Source organism: Pan troglodytes, chromosome X (assembly GCF_028858775.2).
Source record: "Pan troglodytes isolate AG18354 chromosome X, NHGRI_mPanTro3-v2.0_pri, whole genome shotgun sequence".
Lineage (NCBI taxonomy): Eukaryota > Metazoa > Chordata > Mammalia > Primates > Hominidae > Pan > Pan troglodytes.
In genome coordinates, this window is record NC_072421.2 from 646,131 (window position 1) to 671,151 (window position 25,021).

Below are 25,021 nucleotides of genomic sequence, written 5' to 3' on the forward strand. Positions count from 1 at the left end.
GGAAAATAAGAAGTATTGTCATTACTTATAGAACAAGAGCTGTAACTGCATCTGACTTATTTTTTAACTAGTGAAATTAGTATTTGAATACATGAAGAAAAATATCAGGCAAACGGAAACAGACACAATATAGGAATAAAAAAATGTAAGGGAATAAACATAAAACTCTATTCAACTTACATAAAAGAGTAACTTCTTTAATGAGAAAAGAAGTGTCAATTAAAGTAAATTAATTTTGTTGTCACCAATTGAATTGCTAGCTTTTCTGGAGATAAGCAATATTAGCAAATGAAACAACCACACATTGCTGGTCAAGTGTAAGATAATGTCAAAGTATTAGCATTCCTTGAGTTTCTACCAAGAGCAATTATTACTTAACACCAAAAGTGCAGAAGTATAAATAGCTGACTGTATCACAGATAACTAATTATTTGCTGTCCAGAACATTAGCCATGAGCTACAGAGGACTATTTCAATTCAAATTAATGAAAATAAAATAAAATTTAGTTCCCTCAGTCATGGTAGCCAAATTTCAATTGTTCAATAGCCTCATGTGATGAGTGGCTACCATAGTGGACATCAGATATAAAGCATTTCCATTAGGCAGAAAGTTCTATTAAACAGCACTAAATGTGGTTAAAATTCCAGCCAGATACTAAGAATTAAAATTGACTTCCTTCAGTTTCATCCAGCTTAAAGTTTCTGAATAGATTTTCTTTTCAAAACACGAGGGATAGGTCAGGTGCAGTGACTCACACCTGTAATCCCAGCACTTTGTGAGGCCAAGGAGGTGGATCACTTGAGGTCAGGAATTCGAGACCAGCCTGGCCAATATGATAAAACCCATCTCTACTAAAAATACAAAAAATTAGCTGGGCATGGTGGCACATGCCTGTAGTCCCAGCTGCTTGGGAGGCTAACGCGAGAGAATTGCTTGAGCCCAGGAGGTGGAAGCTGCAGTGAGACAAAATCCCAGCACTGCACTCCAGCCTGGGTGACAGAGCAAGACTCCATTTCAAACAAACAAAATACGAGGGATATATATTTCTTTGTTCATTAATAATTACTTAAGGTCAGATTTTCAGTTTGCAAATATGTCTAATAATTTGGTTTAGAAAATAATATTAAATTTAAATCATATCCAACAATAAGAAAACTTTGTATGCTGCTACATACTTTTCCCATAATGAATATCATACATGTAAAAATTATTAATGTATAGCTGTATATTTTCACAGCAGCAAGAGATCAGAAATGCAGAAATGATATCAATTTGAGGTTCAAAAATTGATGGTTTTAAACTTAGATCTCAAAGGCCTATAATTATTGAACAGCTAATTACATTACATATCCACTTGAGAACCTGGAATAACTCTCAAATTCATTTTCTTTACATTTTACTTCGTTTTATCTTTGAGTTAAAACAAAATTTAATCTTCAGTTTATAAAAAAAGAAACTTGTTTAGTACCTGAGAAGTTATAAAAACAGATATCAGCCTATGAAAATTAAATAGTGTCAAAATGTTAACTCAATAGGCTGTGATAGGATGTATAAATGGAATATCACTATAAAGAAATGAAATTGGCTTCATAACCCACACATATAATCAGTATCATCATTTTATACTCACACTCCAGCATAAATAAACTTACGCATTCCGTATATCATGTTGGTGCAAAAATAATTGAGGTTTTGGCCATTAAAAGCAATGGCAAAAGCCACAATGGCAAAAGCTGCAATTACATTTGCACCAACCTAATACAACACAAAATATCAATTTAATTTTTTAAGAGACAGCATTCCTATTGAGCCTATGTATGTTTCTTATGTTTCTTGGTGTACATAGAGCTTTCCATGTGTTATAAAGATATGAATTATTGCATTCAAAACATTTGCCTATACTCTACTAAGTTTCAATGCCAGTTTACTATTTACCTACTTCATAATGCAATTTGTTTCCCTGGGGCAAAGCATGGTGCTGGGGAGCAAGAAAGGAAGGCTGTGGAGAATGAGGAAGCTGTGAACAACAGTGGATACACTCTATTTCCCCCGCCATGGGAAATTTGGTCTCAGAAGGAAAAGGTACAATTTAAAAAGTAAGCAATCACTCTCCCCAAATATACAAGCACGCATCCCTAACTTAAATGCTAATTTAACTTTAGCAGTGCATGATCAATTTATTGCTGCAAAGCTAAAACTTAAACCATGATAAAAAAATACTTTTTTTTTCTTTCATACCTTAAATGTCTTCAGATCTTCTGGTATTAACACATCTGCTTTCACCCATTGGCTGTGAGTTGATATGTTGTATGTCCAAAATATTTCTTCTTCCTTTGATTTGAAGAGAAAAACATCACTCATTACCCATATTCTAATCTTCACATTTACATACATGCTCTTTTAATTACATTGTAGTACGTATTACCTTACCTGTATGATATAAAGTACTAGGAAATCTAAAGTCTTGGTAGTCAAATTGAAAAAGCTGAATATCATTAAAAAATAAGAAAATGAAGCATGTTTATGTAGTAAAGCTGCTTTTTGTAGATAAACAGTATTAGGATGGAACAAAAATTTGGATGAAATCTTTTAAAAAAACAGTACTGCGTTTCAAAAATAAAATTCTAAATAACAGTTAATAAGATCAGCAATTTAAATGTTGATCTCAATAACATCATTACATTTTGTAATATTGCCATGATACTAGAAAAGAAAAAGATTACAGGCAAACAATATAAAGGTTACAAATGTTGTCAGATGCATTTTCTGCACAATTTCAATTTATACTAAATATTTTTTCCTGTGGAAACATTTGGTCCAAGTTCCAAACAATACAGTTACATTCTGAAAATTATATTCTTAATTTGGTCATTCTATCAAAGGCCTATTTACATCTTTTAGAGAAATCTGTGTTATGTACCTGTACAATGATCATTTTTCAGATTGCAAAATCTATGTAAAATTGTTACTACATGCTATGAGTGTAGTAACAAGCCTTTACTGCATTCAAAACACGTATTGAATGTAAGAAGCTCAATAAAAGTCTATGGTGAAACTCCATCTCTACTAAAAATACAAAAATTAGCCAGGCGTGGTGGTGGGTGCCTGTAATCCCAGCTACTCAGGAGGCTGAGGCAGGAGAATAACTTGAACCTGGGAGGCGCAGGTTGCAGTGAGCCAAGATGCCACCACTACATTCCAGCCTGGGCGACAGAGCATGAATCCGTCCCAAAAAAACTAAATAAAATAAAAAAGTCTATAAGGTACTCAAAATTTTGTCTACGGCATGTATGGCATTGGTCTTTATGATGTATGTTGATGCTTTTATGCTCTGAAATCTTATTTTTATTTACATTTTATTAGACATTCAAATTCACATTTCTTCCCAAAAATAGACCAAATTGTTCATAATGTTTACATATAGAATGCATGAATTTTTAGGTAACAATATGGTAAAAATGTGAAGATTGACATAATTATGTCTCAGGTTGAGCTCTGAGCCTGGCTCTGTCCCACTTTCTAGCATGAGATAGAAAACGGCCCTGAAAGGCAACATCTTGTTTTAATCCAAATGATAAGTGATATCAATATTTGTGTCCTCACTCAGCCTCACATATTTTATGCATGCCCAAGATTTTCTAAAAATGAATCTACTTTCAACTTAGTCCTGCACCCTCAGATGCCTACTCCAAATTTCCAAGACCTAAATATTTCAGAAGATAGTCTAAATCCATTACAATTTGCTTCATTACTTATTCATATCAACTGTGAAGATTTCCACAAGACAATGAAGCACATGGGGTGGACATATTTTCGGCTGATAGCTTTCATGGCGGATCAGGATGAACTGGAGTTATAAAAAGTTGAGACAAGCAACTAATTTTTCTCCTGCTTATTTCTTACACAACTTCAGTTATTTAGCATCAAAACACTTACACCCTACACAGATGCTTTTAGTGACACCTCTTGGCAAATTGCATTCACCACTTTCCCCCGTTTTCATTTTATGAAAATAATTTAGAGCTATTGTGCTCTTTTTTCACAGTGACTAATTGATTCCCCTCTGCTCCCCCTGAAGATGGGTGCACTTACATTTTTGAAAAGTGAGCAGTGTTCTTTCCAAACTTAAATAGTTTTTCATAAGCCAAGTTCATAGTACACAGTGAATGAGATCTATATTTTTCTATACATTTTCCAGTCTGATGGCACAAGCAATGTTTTGTAAAAAGAATTTATTCTTAGTGAAATCAGGTTTCATTTTATTTCTGTTCTTACTCTTCCACTTTCTAGCTACTTTTCACAGGTGTTAATGTAAAAAAGAAATCTCCAACTCAGCAAAGCTTTTCAAGTGATGTTCTACTTTTATCTTAAAATCAGTAAATAATTTTTTTTTAAAATATACCTTTGCTCCGCCGGTCCAGGATCAATAATGCCGATTTACCTTTCAAGAAAAAATATTTAACATATTTATTAACACTCTATCTCTTAGAGATGCCAGTCTATGCTTTTCTCTTCCAGTGAAGAAATCAAGGGTACCAAAGTCAATGTTGTTGAGTTTCACTGCTTTTGATCGCATCTAGGAATAAGACCATGTAATTTGGTAAAGAATTACAAGTAAATTTGGTTGTAAAGAAAAATTACATGTAAATTTCTTGGTAAATAATTACATGGAAACCCTACACAGAACAAAAGTAGTCTGTTGCTATGAGTATTATTTTATAGATCATGGACGCAGATCTAACCCAAGAATGGTTAGATGGTACAAACTAGAAATGCTACACACTTGAGCTGATTCTAAAGAGTGAACTCTTTATTTAACAACTTGCCTTCACCTGAGTTTTTCACTTCTCAAGTTCTAATGTCCTCTGGAAATAAAGAAAACAACCTTCAGATTTCTTGCTAGATATTTCTTGGCTTACCTCCTCACATTTATAGAGTAATAGATGTTCGCAACATACAACAGCATTCTGTTCATGGAAAGATGTAAATCATCATTTTCATCAAGAGCTACTTTTTTAAATGATAGGTTTGTTTGGAGTCATTTTAAGCGTGTGATAAAACATTGTCTTGGGACTTAAATGTACTTTGATGCAGATTTTGCATCAGTGAGTAACATATGTATACAGGGTAGCAAATAGTGTCAGAAAAGACAGGACACCTCACAGGATACTAACAAATCAAACATCAGTCAACAATCTCTAAGATGTACATTCATTTGGTTCTGGTTAATACACTAGATCATTTCCCTATGATTAACTTCTTTTCTTATAATATGAGAGACAGAATCTTGATAACTGTATTACTGATTAATAGAGTTAATGATGTGTGGTATCTAACGTCATTTTTATATGATGTAACACTTGAAGCCAATTTGTTTTCACTCTTTTCTTGTATGGTTCTAAAGCCACCAGAAGAATGGCATGGCTCATTTTCAGTAATTCCAATCTATATACATTCATAATTACATACATACTAAATACACACATTCATAATTACATAATACATATACACATTCATAATTACATACACAGTACATACTCACATTCATAATTAAATACACAATTCCATTCTACATGCATTGAAACTTTTAAAATACATCACTCATTTTCAGAGCAGATTAAAATAATCCTCAGGATTAGACCATATTATACTACAAATTTCCACTTAAATTTAGGCTAAAAATTCATTCAATTTTCATGAAATAATTAATTATCTGTCATCTGAAAAGCATTACCATAGGCCCACATATATAATTTAACCATTTTAACTATAATTTAAACTCATCGAAATTATTCAAGAATTTCTCTACTATGCCTTTATTGAAGAAGGAGTTGGAAATTATAGAATGCTGTAGATTGCATGGAGGCTTGCTGGGATTGGTTCAAACAGCACAGGTGACAGCAACTGAAATATTGAGGCATGAATGGTGGAACATACATGGATACAGTTAAATTTTTTCTCTCTTCCTTTTTGGTAAAATTGATCCCACGTCTCTGGACAGTTTGTAATGCTGCAGGAAGGATAGGGAGATGTTGTCCCCTTTTCTTCCTCCCCCCACACCTTACCAAATGGAGTGAAATATATTAAATAGATTGCAGGGCAGTGACTACAAAGTACTATTGCAAAAAACACAAAAACATAACAAGTTCCAGAATGCCAGGAAAATTATATCTCATTCAATTAAAAAAGAATTTATATACATATGTATATTACTTTATATATCTATATGTGTGTATATGGATGTGTGGGGAGATATATATATATATATAATCACATCCACATATCTACAGATATGTGATATATATATGACATCCATATTTATCTATCTATATATTTATATCTATATTGATGTGTAGAGATATATATCTATAGATATCTCACATACATATAGATGTAATTATGTGAATCATATAAATCTGGATACATAAAATAATAAATATGTTATTTGTTATATATTATATTACATATAATTATACATTATATATTATTTATTATGAATATATTTATTCATCTCCAGTTTCTGGCAGATAGTTCCCAAAAACCTGTTAATTTCCTAATCAGTAGGGATGTTAATAGAATCTTATGGGACTCATCACCAGAAAGATCAAGCTATGATTAGAAGCTTTGAACTTTCAGCCCCACCTCTTTGGGGAAGAAGAGAGGGGCTGGAGATTGAGCTAATAAATGATCATACCTATGTGACAAATCCTCTATACAAATTCCTGAAGTACAGGTTTCAGAGAGCTTCTAGATTGCTGAACGCATTTTGGTTCCTAGAGGGTGCACACCCGGGAATGCATGGAAGAGAAGCACCACCCCTCTTCCCACATACTTTGCCCTATTCATCTCTTCCATATGGTTGTTCACCTACATTTTTAATAATAAATGGGTAACATGAGTAAAGTGTTTTCCTGAATTCTGTGAGCCATCCTAGCAAATTATCAAACCTAAGAAGGGGGTCATGGGAACTCCAATTTATAGCTGGTAGGTAAGAGGCACAATAGGAAGCTTGTGATTGACATCTGAAGTAGGGGTAGTCTTGTGGGCCTGAGACCTCAACCTGTGGAATCTGTACTATCTTCACGTAGCAGTGTCAGAATTGAGGCAAATCAAAGGACACTCAGTTGGTGTCCACTAGAGAACTGAATTGCTGTGTTGGAAAAAAAACATGCATCTGGTGTCAGAAGTGACATATTGGGAGTGCTGAGTGCGTAAGAGGAGAAAAAGCAGGGTGTTTTCCTATACTATGGAATCAGCTGTCAGTTTGTTTTTATCTGTTATACTAATTGGAGTACTCACCCAGCTTTACACTTTAGAACTCATTGAGCATATTGGACAAGGAGAGAGAAGAAGAATGGACTCACTCTACCCAGTGTGCCATTGTGCAATATTTAATCAATAATTACCAGTCTTAAAAATTATGTCTACTGCTACCCAAACAAGTAAGTTTTAACCATTATATTTATAGTTCTAATGATATATAGATGTAATGTCCAAAACAGATCACATCAGAGCTTCAATACAGAGCTCACAATACAGAATCTCAGCTATCCCATTTTTATTAGATCTATAGTTTCTTTAATAAACTTCCATGAATTTTGAAAACTTTATGAAATAATATTGGGCAAGTTATCACATTAACTTTTGTACATGAGAGTGTCCCCTATCCTACTTTCTTAATCATTCTTTTTAAAAGTATACCAAATAAAGTCAAGTTAAAGAATAAAAGCCTATGCGCAACTGAGAAATCGAAACACAAGTTGCCAAGAGTTAGAAACTTCATTGATTCAATGAATTTGAAATAAATGCAACTTTCTTCTTACCTTATTATTATACAGTCTTACTCTCAGGACACTGCTTTCCATTGCATAATAGAATTGAAGATGACAGCTCTTGCCCAGGCAATGACACACAGAGCTATTTAGATAAGCCCTGCTGTCTAAATGGTTAAGAGTGAAAGCATGCTTAGCGCCTACCCATACATAATAACCTGAAAGATAAAAGAAAAAAAGAAGCAATTTAGGAAAACATTAGCTTCTTTCTGTCTGACTAAAACTATCTCATTTCTGAAGTTTTCAAAACCAGACTTAAAACACAAATATTTTACTTAAAAGGATAGAGTGTTTTCAAATGATTACATCAACTACAAATAACAGGTTTTCATTTTTATATATCATTTCCAATATGTAGAGAAATCTCCTAATTTCTATAATCAAAATTTGATAACACCCTTTTGTAAAAATTCAAGATTCCTGTAAAAGAAACCTACATATACAAATTGCTATACCACCAAATTATTGTCATTTTCTTTTAAATATCACAATTCAATCCTTTTTTAATCAAGAATTTCTCTTCATCCTTCCCAGAATTCTTGCCCCTCTGGATGATTTTTTGATTTACTTTCTGTAGAAAATCCTTTATAGTTTTAGGAAATACAACTTAAAATGTCTTCTTTCTTACCAAGCCACATAGAGGTATGAGATATCTACAGTCCTTTTAAACGTCACCTATGGATTTTGTTTTACATAAAGATATTGTATATAAATTTTTCCCCATCTGATATTTAAAACCAGTTGGAGCTGTTCTTGAACTTAATAACAATGACAACACAGATTTATAAGGAGATTTCTACAATTTTACAACTTCATTTTCAAAAATAAAGTCTGAAATGCTTCTTCATGCTACTGAAACTGCTGCACGTCTCTGACATTTATTTAAAAAGAAGTCTCTAAGGAAACCCAAATACAACAAGAAAGACAAAAACAAGAACATGAGACCAAATTTTAGCTCACATATTTATAGCTACAGCAAATACTAAGCATAATATGATCCTTAACTGGATAAACGTAATGTAAAAGCTTACACTATTTACATTAATGTCTTTTGCACAGTAAATCATGTCTGACTTTCAACAAAAAATTACAAGGCACCTGCAAGGCAAAAAGCAGTTTGAAAAGAGTAATTCTAAAAAGTAAAGTCTATTAATCTTTTTAAAAATAGTCTGTACACTATTCACAATAGCAAAGACATGGAATCAACCCAAATGCCCATCAATGATAGACTGGATAAAGGAAATGTGGTACATATACACCATGGAACACTATGCATCCATAAAAAGGAATGAGATCATGTCCTTTGCAGGAGCATGGATGGGGCTGGAAGCCATTATCCTGAGCAAACTAATGCTGGAACAGAAAGCCAAGCACCACATGTTCTCACTTATATGTGGGAGCTGAACAACTTGAACACAGACACAGGGAAGGGGAACAACACACACTGGGGCCTGTTGAGGGGTGAGGGGAGGGAGATCATTGGGATAAATAGCTAATGCACGCTGGTCTTAATACCTAGGTAATGGGTTGACAGGTGCAGCCAACCACCACAGCACATGTTTACTTATGTAACAAACCTGCACATCCTGCACACGTAGCCTGGAACTTAAATAAAATAAATAACCATAATAATAATATTACTGCTACCCCCAAAAAATAAAAAAATAAAAAATAATAATCTGCACAGTAAAATATATAAATATAATGCTAAAGACAGCAAAAATGAATTACATTTATAAATTGTACAAAAAAGAAATTAAATTTCATGCAATTCTAATACATTCTATTAAAAACATATTAAGATACACTAGGAAATAAATAAGAAAATATTAGCAAGTATACACTTAAAACAAAAATAAATTAAGACGTTAAATTAAATGCCCAATAGGCAGAATATAACCTAGACTGGCCATAGTGTCAAAGAGAAAATTCATGTACCAGAAGCCCTGAAATGTAACTCAAAATAGAGTAAATTATATAGAAAATAAAAAGGAGGAGTCAGGTTATGGAGTGTGAACATTAGTTGTGTTTAATAGAAACTCAAGATGAAAAGATTAGAGGGAGTAAGAGAGAATTACTTGAATAGAATAACATAATTTCTGCAAGTGATGATATATGTGCATTCTGAGCATTAAAAATTAAACATATACTCATTCCTGCACTCATCATACTGAAATTTTCAAATAACAAAGATAAAGAAACATTTTTAAAATCTGCATTAAACTAGAAACCATTACATGCACTCAGACTTCTCCGTCACTACAGCACATATCAGGAGCTAAAGAGGGAAAATCACCCTGTACTTAGAAATTAAAAAAAAAATTCTAAAATTGTATGACCAGATAAATTATTATTTCGAAGTGAGAACAATTTTAAAACATTTTAAGTTTACAGGTACTATGGGAGCTCATCACCACAGATCTTTTCTAAATAAAAGAAAAATTGATTAAAGAGTCAACCTTTGCAAGGGGATAAGGGAACCAAGAAGGAAAGCATAAAATCTAAAAAACAATGGTGAGTAAGAAAAATAATGAAATATATAAACTTACTAATTACAAGTATCATAACAAGATATTGACTTTAAAACTCTTTAAAATGTTCAACTGTAACTCAGGACCAAAAAATAATTAAATGATAGTTTGGTCTTTCTCATGTTCAAGAAGGCAGAAATACTAGAGCACTTTAGGTTTTGTTAAAGAAATTTCATATAAAGAATATACCCTAAAAATTAAGAATAGTCATAACAATAAGATATACAAATTAAAGCTTCCAGATCAGTGAAAAAAATAAAAATAAAAATGTAACAATACTCACCCCTCCAAGAAAAGGAAGAAAGAAAAAAAAGCAAAAAGAATAAAAGTAAACAGAAAATACAAATTAATATGTTAGCAAGAGGAAGAAACTCATTGACAACAGAGCAGTGTTGAAAGAAAGAGAGAAAGAAAGAAAGAAGGAAGGAAGCATGGATGGAAGGAAGGTAGGAAAGAAAGAAGGAAAGAAAGAAAGAAAAAGAAAGAAAGAAAGAAAGAGAAAAAAGAAAGAAAGAAAGAAAGAAAGAAAGAAAGAAAGAAAGAAAGAAAGAAAGAAAGAAAGAAAGAAAGGAAAGAGAGAAAGAAAGAGCTGGCTGACTTGGCTGGGCATGATGGCTCACACCTGTAATCTCAGCACTTCAGGAGGCTAAGGTGGGTGGATCACTTGAGGTCAGGAGTTTGATACCAGCCTGGCCAACATGGTGAATTCCTGTCTCTACTAAAAATTCAAAAATTAGCCAGGCATGGTAGCACGTGCCTGTAGTCCCAGCTACTTGGGAGGCTGAGACAGGAGAATCACTTGAACCCAGGAGGCGGGGGTTGCAGTGAGCCGAGATCTCACCACTGCATTCCAGCCTGGGTGACAGAGTGAGACTCTGTCTCAAAAAAAAAAAAAAAAAGCCTTTTAATACTTTTTGTTCACACGATAATAAATCCTGAAGGAAATAATAAAACTTAAAAAATATTGTTAACCTAGTATAATTCTTGTTTTACACTGTTGGAAACATAATTGTTATTTTCACCTTCAGCTCCTATGGCAGAATGTATTTTCAATAAAATATACTCAGTATATTCACCAAGGCCTCCTATGTAATGTCTTATAACTAGTCACCATAAAGCAGAATTCTGAAAGTAATACATAAAAGATATTATTTTTTTTTCTACCTTCATCATCACCTCCTTGATCCTGCTGTGGTGTGGATTCGAATGCAGGGATCTCTCTCGCTTTTGTGCGCATCCAGGAAATTTGGCCAGCAGATGCTTCTGACGTCCACTCACACATGTCAAATTCATACCCACAGGCCTGACACACTAAACGGGAGAACAAGATCTTGGTGGACTATTAGTCTGCTAGAGTGGCTGCTTAACCAAGTTATGTGTTGTAATCAACCAAAAGGCTTATATACACACATACACATCAGCACACACTCATTTATATCTGGAAGTTGGGATTCAATAAGCCTTAGAGTGTACCAGCAACTCCATTTTGCAAAAATTTCTCAGTTGATCCACATGTACAATATCCTCTCAAATGTGACCCATTGCCATAAAAAAAGGAGATTCCTAGTTTTTGTTGTATGTGTCACCACTTCAGTCACAATATGTTTTAATTTTTTTAAGAGACAGGGTCTTGTTCTGCCACCCAGGCCAAATGCAGTGTTGCAATCATAGCCCACTGTAGCCTCAAACTCCTGGGCTCAAGCAATCTTCCAGCCTCAGCCTCCCAAGTAGCTAGGACCACAGGTGCATGCCACCATGCTCAGGTAATTCTTTTTTTTTTTTTTTTTTTTGGTAGAGATGACATCTTGCTATATTGCCCAGGCTAATTTTGAGCTCTTGGCCTCAAGCAATCCTCTCATCCCGGCCTCCCAAAGTGCTGGGATTACAGGCATGAGCCACCATGCCCAGTCAACAATTTTTAAAATGGCTTTATATTTTACCTTACCTACTTTATGGGATTAGATTAGTTAGTTTAAATTATTTACTATTCATAATCACACTGAAATTTTATAGAAGAAACATTGCATATCATTCCACAATGGCTTTAGTTTGTTTCACAAAATGACATCGCCTTAAATTGATGTATTTAGTATAAACCACCACAGCCTCCCAATAACACTCCAGCTAAAACTAGGACATTAATGTCAACAAAAGTTGGCGTGTGCACTTTCCTGTGAGTGGTCTCTGAGTCTCACATATTGCATATATACCAGAAAAGTGAATATCTCAATTTAACACTTACATCTCAACTCTTCATCTGTAGCATCAAATCTGCAGAGATCTGTATCTGGATGACATAGCTCCCGCTCAGCATTCAATGCTTCTTGACACAGTAAAATTCCATCTGTTAAATTTAAAGATTGGCAAGAAGTGAAATGCAGGTGCAACTGGAAAGACTCAAGTATTTTGCTTTAATGTTAATATTCATTCTACAAAGCACTCTGTAACCAATTTCTCTTTATGGTATCATCAACCCTAAGGTAACCCTATCTCTCTCTCTCTCTCTCTCTCTCACACACACACACACACACACACACACACACACACACACACCACTCAAATAGAGACAGAGAAAAACAGAACAAAACAACTATGCCAATGTTTCAGAATTTTAATCATATCTCCATAATGACAGGCAAGCCCCAAAGCCAATCCTTCATAGGAGTAAAAAAATTGCCCTAATGTTGGAACTCAGAGTCTACTATTTGAAGGACAGTTGTACATGTGTCCAATACAAGATATGGTGCCCCTTAAACGTGGAAGGTGGATCTTCCCTGGAACTGCTTTCTCTGGAGCCTTCCCAAATTGTGCCTGTTGGCCGGCCATGGTGGCTCACACCTGTAATCCCAGGCATGGGCTGGCCTTTGGGAGGCCAAGGAGGGTGGATCACCTGAGGTCAGGAGTTCAAGATGAGCCTGGCCAACATGGTGAAACCCCGTCTCTATTAAAAATACAAAAATTATCTGGGCGTGGTGGCATGCATCCATAATCCCAGCTACTAGGGAGGCTGAGGTAGGAGAATTGCTTGAACCCAGGAGGTGGAGGTTGCAGTGAGCAAAGGTCACGCCACTTCACTCCACCCTGGGTGACAGAGCGAGACTCCATCTCAAAAAAAAAATTGTGCCTGTGTTTTTGTTTTCTTTTCCCCAAGCCCCCCAATATAAGACTTGAAGGTAGACTAGGAGTCCTTTCTGCCCATACCACTTGCAGACAATTCTCCCTCTGACCTTCCTAAATACCCAAGCTTTGACTCTCATGTCAAATGGCACCCCTCACTGTTCCAGCTTGTTACAATCACCTACAGACACTGTAGGTGAGCCCTGAGGATGCCCTGCCCCTCAACCCCTGAAGATTCTAGCTCTGAGCTCACTGTCATTCTCTGTCATGTAAATATTCACTTTTATTTGCTTCTCAGTTTCTTGATCTCTTCTTATTGATGACTTTGAAGGAGAACTTTGATGAAAAACAACCTTTGCCACCACTCTTCAAAAGAAGTATTACCATTACTAATGATGATAACGTTTCCTTGTCTTCATTTCAAGTGGTCCACTCACCAACCATCATCCCTATCTGTCCAGCTCACTTCTTTTCATATCTCTACTCTAACAATATTTCAGCTGTGCCAGCTTCTACAAGCCCAGGATCCTAAATTATTTTCAGTTATTTCCCTCACCTATCTTGTCTTCATTTCCTTTATTAGAGATGTCAGACAAGCAATCACTCCCTGGCCATGCTCATACTTCTCCATACTCTCATGGCAAAAACTCTAGAAAATAAATCCCTTCACTTACTCTAGCCTGTATCTGTGCAGCTGAATGAGTGAAGAAATCATGCAGATTTCACTTTGTCCACAATCATGCAGACTGAAATGACTTCGTATTCATGACTACTCACTCCATTGGCATCAAGGTGACCCTCATTCTTTCCTTTTCCGCATTCCTAGACAACTATTCAAAGCTTTCTATTCCCTCTTTTAACTTCCAGCTCTTCCTTCCCTATTGTCATTCTCAGCTCACCACCTTGCTTCACATTTCATTGGGAAAATGAGAGAAATCAGAAGAAAACTTTACTAGTCGCATCATCAATCTCACTGGCCAGCTGTCCACACGCTTTGCCCCCTGTAGGAACGGGTCAACTCTCCATGCCCTTCTCTGAATGACGTCTTCCATTTAGACAGAAATTTCATCTCTGCTCGGCTATTTAAGGAATCATGCTGCCAATTTCCTCTCCTCTCATTTACAACGATGTGTTCTCTTTCTCTACAAGATCATTTCCTTCAGGACCTAAATGGCCAAAACTTCATCCATCTTAGAAAAACATTCTCCTGATCCGACAACCTTCTCCAACTAACTTCTCAAAGTTCTGCCTATTCTCACACTGACTCAAACACCAGTTCTTTCCCCTCCTATTCTCTCTTGAATCTATGTCAATAACAGTCTTTTTAATTGAGATAAACTTCACAAAACATATCATTAACCATTTCCATTTTATCTATTTTAAAGTGTACAAGTAGGCTGGGCACAGTGGCTCACAACTGTAATCCCAGCACTTGGGAGGCCGAGGCAGGTGGATCACTTGAGTTCAGGAGTTCGAGACCAGCCTGGCCAACATGGTGAAACCCCATCTCTACTAAAAATACAAAAATTAGCAAGGCATGGTGGCACACGCGTGTAATCCCAGCTAGGAAATCTGAGGCAGGAGAATTGCTTGAACCCAGGAGGCGGAGGTTGCAGTGAGCCGAGATCGCACCACTGCACTTTAGCCTGGGCAACAGAGTGAGAGTCCAGCTCAAAAAAAAAAAAAAAAAAAGGCCGGGCACAGTGGCTCATGCCTGTAATCCCAGCATTTTGGGAGGCTGAGGCAGATGGATCACCTGAGGTCAGGAGTTCAAGATCAGCCTGGCCAACATGGCGAAACTCCGTCTCTACTAAAAATACAAAAATTAGCCAGGTGTGGTGTTGCATGCCTGTAGTCCCAGCTACTCAGGAGGCTGAGACAGGAGAATCAATTGAACCCGGGAGGCAGGGTTGCAGTGAACTGAGATCGTGCCACTGCACTCCAGCTTGGGCAACAAGAGCGAAACTCTGCTTCAACAACTACAACAAAAAAGTGTAAAAGTCAGTGGCTTTTATTAAATTTGAAATGTTGTGCAATCATCAAACTACCTAATTCCAAGACATTTTCATCACTTGTACCCATCAGTCACTTCACCATTCTCTCTTCTCCCCCCTACCCTGGCAGCCACTACATCTGCTTTCTATCTCTATGGATTTGCCGACTCTGCTATTTCACATAAATGGAATCATGCAGGCTGTAGCCTTTGTGCTTGGTTCCTTTCACTCAGCAAAATGTTTTTGAGGTTCATCCATGTTGTAGCATGGATCAGTATTTTATTCCTTATTTGTTTGTTTGTTTTTTCATCACCTTTACCACTCCCCTGAAACTGCATATATCAAGATTGACCTCTATATTGCTAAATCTCATATTTAATTTTTTTCATCAACATATTTGACATATCAGTAATATTGGACAGAGCTGATCCCTCCCTTTTTCTTGAAATATTTTCTTCACCAGGCTTTTGCATAAAACTCTTTTCTGGTTTTCTGATTGTGTTACCACCTATTTTTTTTCTCAGTCTCTCTTGTGGTTTTCCCTCATCTGCTCAACATGAGACTGCCTGGAAGCTCAGTCCCTCCATCTCTTCTCCTCTCTACACACCCACAACCTTGTTAATATCACCTAGTAACATGCTATTAAACCCTTTCCTAAATGCTGGGGACTCATAAAATTATACCTCAGGCCCAAAATTTTTGTGGACTCCAACTCTACACTCCAGCAGTATCCTGATACTGACTTAAGCCTCTTCCCTCGGGTCACAGAAATAGGTCTAAATCTTGAAACCACCTTTGCAAAAGTATGACTGAGACAGTGAAAGAGATCTAATTTAATCGACTCCATCTTGCTTCTAACTTCCAAGCTGTCCTTGCTCATTCCTGGGTGGAGGCTGGACTAACTTTGGGAGGAACTTAGTTTATAGTTTAAACAAGGACGGTAACAGCCCTTTCCCAAAGCAGACCTCTTTCTTGTCTGGGGACTAGATTGCCTTTGTAGGACTAACATTAGCCACAAGAATAGAAATTATAGTTTAGGAGTCATGCAGCTGGAGGCCACAAGATTCTGACCCTCCCTAAACTGCTTCTAAGATCAGTGCTTGACATATTTCACAGAACCTGCACTTGATGGATCAACTGGCACCATCCAGGTCAATAAATTGGCTCATCTGATCTTGTGGCCTCAACCCAGGAACCGACTGAGCACAAGAAGACAGCTCCGACTTCCTATGATTTCATCTCTGACCAGTCAGCACTCCTGGCTCATTGGCTTCCCCCCACCCACCAAGTTATCCTTAAAAACTCTGATCCCTGAATGCTCAGCGAGACTGATTTGCGTGATAATATAACTCCAGTCTCCCACATAGCCGGCTCTGCATGAATTACTCTTTCTCTATTGCAATTCCCATCTTGATGAATTGGCTCTGCCCAGGCAGCTGGCAAGGTGAACCCCTTGGGCAGTTACTATCTCAATAAACTTCTGATTTTTCTCAACGTAAACTTTCTCTTCCCACAGCCTTTCTTATCCCAGTTAATGAAACTCCATCCTTCTAGTTAAGGCGAGAAATTTGGGGTCTTCCAAGACTCATCTCTTTCTCTCTCTCTCACCAAACATGCAATCCATCAGCAAATTTCTGCATTATCAATAAACCACATCCAGAATCCAACTACATCTTACGACCTCCACTACTACTACCAACTCTGGCTCAGGAAACATCATCTCTTTCCTGATCATCTTAGTAACTTCTTAATTTGTCTTTCTGTCCTTGTCCCTGCTCCACTATAATCTTGAGGGTCAGATCATGTCTTCTCTGCTTAAAGCCCTTCCATGGGTTTTCATCCTACATGAAGTAAACATCAATGCCTTACTATGACCTTCCTCATATAAACCAAAGCCTCTTTCCTCAAGGCCTCTGCATTTATAGCTGGATATATAAATAAAAAAATTAAATCCTAAGCCCCCAACCATCTGAATGGACTCCTCCTCTCATCTACAGACATTCCGAAGTTAACCTGTAAAACTAGTTCAGGCCATGATGGGAAAGTGAAGCCAGACATGCCTCATTATACCCTCCTCCCTTTTGCAATTACTGGTAGAACAAACTAAGTATGATAAGAAACATCTACAGTCTATTTTCTCTGAAGCTTGCTATCTGGAGGCTTCATCTACATGGTAAAACCTTGGTCTCTACGAGCTCTTATTGTAACCTAGACATTACTTTCTATTGATTCCAGGTCTTCAGATAATAACTCAACCAATGGTCAACCAGAAAATCTATGAATCTACCTATGACCTGGAAGCCCCCTCTTCCAGTTGTTCTGCCTTTCTAAACTCAACCAATGTACATCTTGCATTCATTGATTGATATTTTATATCTCCCCAAATTGTGTAAAACCAACTTGTAGCCCAACTACCTTGGGCACCTGTTCTCAGGATCTCCTGAGGACTGTGTCATGAGCCATTGATCACTCATGTTTGGCTCAGAATAAATCTCTTTTAATATTTTACAGACCTTGACTGTTTTTGTCAACATATGTAATATTCACATGGCTTATTTCCTCTATTGTTTGGCTATTTTTCTCGGATTATATGTTTTAATGTGACCATACTGACTATTTAAAAATCACCATCTCATCCTCATTTCTAGAACTTCTTATCACAGTTTTTTGTTTTACTGTTCTCCATAGCAAATATCACCACTTGACATAAACTATATTTTTTATTTATTTGCTTACTATCATTTTTCTCCCTGACTAAATTGTAAGCTTGGTGAACGCAATGATTACTATTTGCTTTTTCACTGCTATCACACGACTATCTAAAAAACTTATTGGCATAATAGGTGCTCAATGTATACTTGTTTGATAAAAGAATAAATGGCCTAAGAACAACCTGATGAAAAATTTTAAAACATTGTAGAGTCAATATACATCATGTTCACTTTTATTTGTGATAAAACTGAAGCAATTGGTTATGGAAATGATTTATGAATGCATCCACAATCTGGTTTCTCATAATGGGAGTTTACAAATGATGAATATGCAAATCCTCTTGAATGTAAGATGCACTGAAAACAAAGCTGCATATGCAATTAAGGGAATGTTGGCAATAAATGAAGCTAAGATTGCACAATAACGATTACCATGAAACAATTAAAACTGTAATTTTTGTAGATTCATATAATAGCTACAAATCTTCTGTCCCTAGAGCTACATAACTAAATATTGGCCATAGTTCAGTTGAATGTTGCATATTATCTCTAATTCATCACTATTTACACAAGACAAAAAAAAAAACCCAGAAGCACTATAAACAAAAATAGCAAAACAGTTGAGTACAAATTGCATGGAATTAAAAACGTAGCTTTTGTCAAAAGTATTACATTTCTTTCACCAGTGTCTACCACTTTAACTACCTTTGGCCTGAAAACTGGAATTTACAACCATAAAACCAGTGGTATATGAGTAAGTATTTTGGCCTGGTATGCATAAATTGTCAATTAATAAATCTGGACAGCTATTTTTATTTTAGTGCATTCAATCCCAGAGCTCAAAGCTATTTAAAGATGTCCGTTATTTATACTCATATTAATTCTCCCTTCTTCCCTCTCTCCTCTCACTCTTTCTTTCTTTCTTTCTTTCTTTTTTTTTTTTTTTTTTTTGAGACAGAGTCTCACTCTGTTGCCCAGGCTGGAGTGCAGTGGCACAATCTCGGCTCACTGCAACCTCTGCCTCTCAGGTTCAAGCGATTCTCCTGCCTCAGCCTCCCCAGTAGCTGGGACTACAGGGGCCCACGACCACGCCTGGCTAATTTTTGTATTTTTAGTAGAGATAGGGTTTTGTCATGTTGGCCAGGTTGAGGCTGGCCTCGAACTCCTGACCTCAGGTGATCTGCCCACCTCAGCCTCCCAAAGTGCTGAGATTACAGGTGTGAGCCACTGTGCCCAACTCTCTTTCTCTTATTCTTACATTGTACCACAATCTGGCAGTACAATATTATTTTAGGGGTTTTCAAATCCTCCATCAATGATACATGATTAGTGGAATACGGCTTTGCCAACCATTTCAAGGTGTCTGTACCACTAAAGTCACATGTCTAGGGTCTGCCATCCTTCCAATCTTATCTTGCACAGATTAAATGAAATTGTCCAGACTCTCTCAGAGGGTAGAAAATGAAGTCCAAGTGTCAAGGCCATTGTGGTAAAAGTTATAATTGACACCCAGTTTTTACTCCAGAGGTTTTAGACAATGTGTCAGTTATCCTTATTGGTAGTGGATTTCAAGGAAGGAACAGTTACTGTCTCTTAAAAGAGAACTGGAAGCTACTAAAATAAAAAAGGTCCTTAGTTATTTAACTGGATAATATATATGCATCATTCAGATTCTAATAAAGGGATGATTGGTATATTTGAGGGCTTTACAAATGAGACTTAAGCAAAGTCCTGAAAAACCAATCTAAAAATATTCACAGAATATTCAAAGTATTCTGATTGTGAGCCACAGCATGAAATCGTCATACAAAATTATAATCAGCTGTTTCTTTAAGAATCAGTGTTATTCAAGAATCAGTGATTAAACATGTTCTTATTTAATCACAATAGTAAGGCTTGATTTTTTTTTCATACTAGCTACTTTGGTAAAATCTAAAGTGATCCTCTTTTCAATAAGTGTACAATAAAATTTCATGTCTTGGAAGGGGCAGAGGTTAGAACGGTATTGTTTGAAAATCTGGAAATAGGCTAAACAATTTCTTTCATATTAAAAATTAGTTTTATTCTCCAATTTGCAAAGTGTTCAGAAACTGTGAACATACCTAATACTAAGCAGTTTTATACATAAAATAGCTTATATGTATTTTTTTCTTTTTTCTTTTGTTTGAGATGGGATCTCACCCTGTCACCCAGGCTGGAGTGCAGTGCCGTGATCTCAGCTCACTGCAACCTCTGCCTCCTGGGTTCAAGCAATTCTCCCATCTCAGCCTCCCCAGTAGCTGGGATTACAGGTATGTGCCACCACGCCTGGCTAATTTTTATATTTTTAGTAGATACAGGGTTTCACCATGTTGCCCGGGTTGGTCTCGAACTCCTGACTTCATGATATATTTTTAGAGTAAAGAGAAATATATATGGTAAAATAATAGTTTCATTTTCATAAATAACGGTATAACAAATAAGCCATATATTATAAACTTCCTCATCTCAGAATTTTTCAACTTTAAAAGTTGGTCATTTCATTTTCAAATTTATTTATAAATTTACATATGGTAAAGTTCCTATTTTCCAGTATTCAGCTCTATGAGTTGTTTTTTACTTTTTAAAAAAAGCTTTTATTTTAACTTCGGGGTACATATGTGGGTTTGTTATATAGGTAAATTCGTGTCATGGGGGTCTGTTATACAGATTATTTGGTCACCCAGAGTATAGACCTCCTCTTGGGTGTCTCTAGACACCTCCTCTCCAAGAAGAGGGAGCACGTGGGAAAGTCCCAGCGTCAGTCAGGAGGCAGAGGAAGAGGAGTGAAATGTGGGTAAGAAACTTTCTTCTGGTTTCTAGGAGAAGAAGCAGGGGAGGCAGGGTAAGCAAGCCTAGGACTGGCTAGTTTTAATGATGTCAGCAGGCCCTAGAACATAGAAGCTGTTTCTAGTTGTCTGGAACTTGGTTATTATGGGTTAAATCATGCCTCCCAAAATTCCTATGTTGAAGTGTTAACCCAAAGTACTACTGAAAGTGACTGTATTGGAAATACAGCCTTTATAGAGCTAACTAAGGTAAAATGAGGTAACCAGGGTGGCCCTAATCCAATATGGCTGGTGTACTTAAACTAGAGTTTAGGTCATAGTCAGGTATAGAATGACCATGTGAAGACACAGGGAGAAAACAGCCATCTATAAGCCAAGAAGAAAGGACACAAAACTCAATCAATCCTGCTGACATTTTGAACTTGGATGTCTGGCCTCAATAATCAAGAAAAAATAAATTTCTATTGTTTGAGTAACACAGTCTGAGGTACTTTGTTATGGCAGCCATAATAGACTAATATACTAGAACTGGGGTGTGTAGGGCAGGTGCATAGTGGCCCACGTATGTGAAAAGAAGTCTTTTTAGGAAATCTAAATATCATTTTTTTTTCCAGGACAGAGTCTTTTTTTGTCACCCAGGCTGGAGTGCAGTGGTGCCATCTCAGCTCACTGCAACCTCCACCTCCCAGGTTCAACCCTCTGGAGTAGCTGGGATTACAGTGGCACGCCATCATGCCCAGCTAATTTTTGTATTTTTAGTAGAGATGGGGTTTCACCATGTTGGCCAGGCTGGTCTTGAACTCCTGACCTCAAGTGATCTGTCCACCTCAGCCTCCTAAACAATCATTTCTATAAACCAAAAAGACTTACCACAAGACGGCTATGTTACAACTTAAGTCCACTCATTTTCTTTAAGTCCACTCATTTCTAAATACAATATTTCTGTTATAATATGTCAAAAGTACCTGTATGTCTTTTAAAATATGGGAAATGCTTGGCCCAGATTAATTCTTCTTCAATAAAGCATCATTATATAGTTTGAGGACTTAGCTTCATTTTTCATACTAAAACAAAAACCTAGAAATAATATAACATTCTTAGCACAAATGTAAGTACTGTTAAAAACATCTTCCCTTGATATTTTATTTAAATCTGCTTTTTTATGGAATAGAGCACATGTATCTCACAAGGAAGAAGAAATAATCCAAAATCTCAAATATTTGGCATTTGAATAACTGCACATGTTCTTTGTTCAATCATTTGGTCAATCTATATTTATTAAGAGCTTGTTCTGTTCTAGGGTCCACAAATGAATTAGACAGGGTAGGAACTATGCCTCAAGGCACTTAGAATTTAGTCATGGAGATAAATCAATACACGTGTGTCTGTGTGTGTGTGTCTGTGTGTGTGTGTGTGTGTGTGTAGGGGGTGGTAGTGGCAATGTGGAGGGATAGTCTATAAGGGAAAATTCCCTGCACAAGAAACCTCAACTCACAAGAAACTTTTGCTCAGAAACCTGAGCATAAATGGTGGAAGGACATATCAAAAACAAAGAAAAGAAAGAAAGAAAGAAAGAAAGAGAAGGAACAAAGAAGGCAGAAGGGAGAAGAAGGAAGAAAAAGGAAAGGAGAGGAAGAAGGCAAGGGAGGTGGAGGAAGGAGGGAGGAGAAATGTAGGAGGAGGACAGAGGGGAGAGGAATGGGGAGAAAAGAGGGAAGAGAAGGTGGGGAGGATAGGGAGAGGATGAAGGAGAGGAAAAATGAGAAGAAGAAGAAAAAGAAAAGTCATGGAATGAGGCTTTCGGGCAGAGGAAAAGAGGTTTGCATAATACCCAAGAATTAGAGGACACTGTGTTGCTGAACTCACAAGTAATTTGTTTTGACCAGAGTATGGGATTCTTGGGGGAATTGTGAAGGAGGACATTGGACTACTGAAAAAGAGCAGTATTGTGAGGAGCTAATATCATGATAAAATATTTGAATTCTGTCCTGGAGGCAGTAAGACTTATTGATAGATCTATGAGAAGTGGAGACCAGGCCATAGGTGTCTGTTATAAAGTATAATCTGTTGGAAGTAGATTCTTGAGTAGAATACATTAAAATTGGAAGAAAAAAAAATCCCATAGGGGGAAAAAAATGTGGGCTGGAACAAAGTCAGGGTTGGATAAATAGTAGTAATAAAGAAGAGGAGAAAATTTAAGAAATAAGGTAGGACATTCCCTCCATAATATTTTTTAGCCAAATTGATATAAAGGTGAAAAAAAGAGAAGAATATGTAAAAATTACTCTTAACTTTTTGAGTGAGAAAAAACAACTGCCAATGACTAAAACACGGAATGAACAAGAGGGAACAGATTTTGAAAGAAAGTTGGAGTTTACTTCTAAATATTGTTGATTTCCAGTTTCTGTAGCAAATATACTTGTTTATTCCACTCATAAATCTGTTCTCCTTACTAACCTCTATTCCAAAGGCTAAAAGCTAAATATTCAGTTTTGTTAGCCTGCCTAGCAAATAAAGTTACCCAGATAAAATAGTCAAGACAATGATATGGCCAAAATATTGCCCCTTCTTATTTCGATGTTCTTCCTGCCAAAAATAAATGTGGAAATATTTACACTGCTATCTGTATAAACGTGGAAATATGTACACCACTGTCTGTATAAAAGTGGAAATATCTACACCGCTATCTGTATAAACGTGGAAATATCTACACCGCTGTCTGTATAAACGTGGAAATATCTACACAGCTGTCTCTATAAACGTGGAAATATCTACAACGCTGTCAGTATAAACGTGGAAATACCTCCACCGCTGTCGGTATAAAGGTGGAAACATCTACACCGCTGTCTGTATAAAAGTGGAAATATCTACACCGCTATCTGCATAAACGTGGAAATATAGACACCACTGTCTGTATAAATGTGGAAATATCTACACCGCTGTCTCTATAAACGTGGAAATATCTACACCGCTATCTGTATAAACGTGGAAATATCTACACCGCTGTATCTATAAACGTGAAAATATCTACACCGCTATCTGTATAAACGTGGAAATACCTACACGGCTGTCTCTATAAACGTGGAAATAACTACACTGTAATCTCTATAAACGTGGAAATATCTATACCGCACTCTCTATAAACGTGGAAATATCTACACCGCTCTCTCTATAAACGTGGAACTACCTACACCGCTGTCTCTATAAACGGGGAAATATCTACACCGCTATCTGTATAAACGTGGAAATATCTACACCGCTGTCTCTATAAATGTGGAAATATCTACACCACTATCGGTATAAACGTGGAAATATCTACACCGCTGTCTGTGTAAATGTGGAAATATCTACAACACTATCTGTATAAACGTGGAAATATCTACACCGCTGTCTGTATAAACGTGGAATTATCTACACCACTGTCTCTATAAACGTGGAAACATCTACACCGCTATCTGTATAAACATGGAAATATCTACACCGCTGTCTGTATAAACATGGAAATATCTACACCGCTGTCTCTATAAACATGGAAATATCTACACCGCTATCTGTATAAACATGAAAATATCTACACCGCTGTCTCTATAAACATGGAAATACCTACACCGCTATCTGTATAAACATGGAAATATCTACACCGCTGTCTCTATAAACATGGAACTATCTACACCGCTATCAGCATAAACATGGAAATATCTACACCGCTGTGTCTCTAAAAATGGAAATATCTACACCGCTATCTGTATAAACATGGAAATATCTACACCGCTGCCTTTATAAACATGGAAATATCTTCACCGCTATATGTATAAACATGGAAATATCTACAACGCCATCTGTATAGACATGGAAATACCTACACCTCTATCTCTATAAACATGGAAATATCTACATCGCTATCTCTATAAACTAGGAAATATCTACACCGCTATCTCTATTAACTGGGAAATATCTACATCGCTGTCTCTATAAACCTGGAAATATCTACAACGCTATCTGTATAAACATGGAAATATATACACCGC

At 36.5% G+C, this 25,021-nt stretch overlaps 1 protein-coding gene across 1 annotated transcript in view; it reads right to left on the reverse strand.

Moving 5' to 3' along the window:
- Positions 1-25,021, reverse strand: part of LOC104004304 (MAM and LDL-receptor class A domain-containing protein 1-like) — a 60,011-nt gene that overhangs the window by 14,381 nt on the left and 20,609 nt on the right. Inside the window, exons 3-6 of the mRNA XM_054677029.2 lie at positions 12,607-12,708; positions 11,529-11,675; positions 7,825-7,991; positions 2,240-2,332 (exon numbers count right to left, since the gene is read on the reverse strand). Of these exons, the coding sequence (XP_054533004.1) occupies positions 2,240-2,332; positions 7,825-7,991; positions 11,529-11,646 (378 nt within the window). The 5' untranslated portion in view covers positions 11,647-11,675; positions 12,607-12,708. The remainder of the gene's footprint in view (positions 1-2,239; positions 2,333-7,824; positions 7,992-11,528; positions 11,676-12,606; positions 12,709-25,021) is intronic.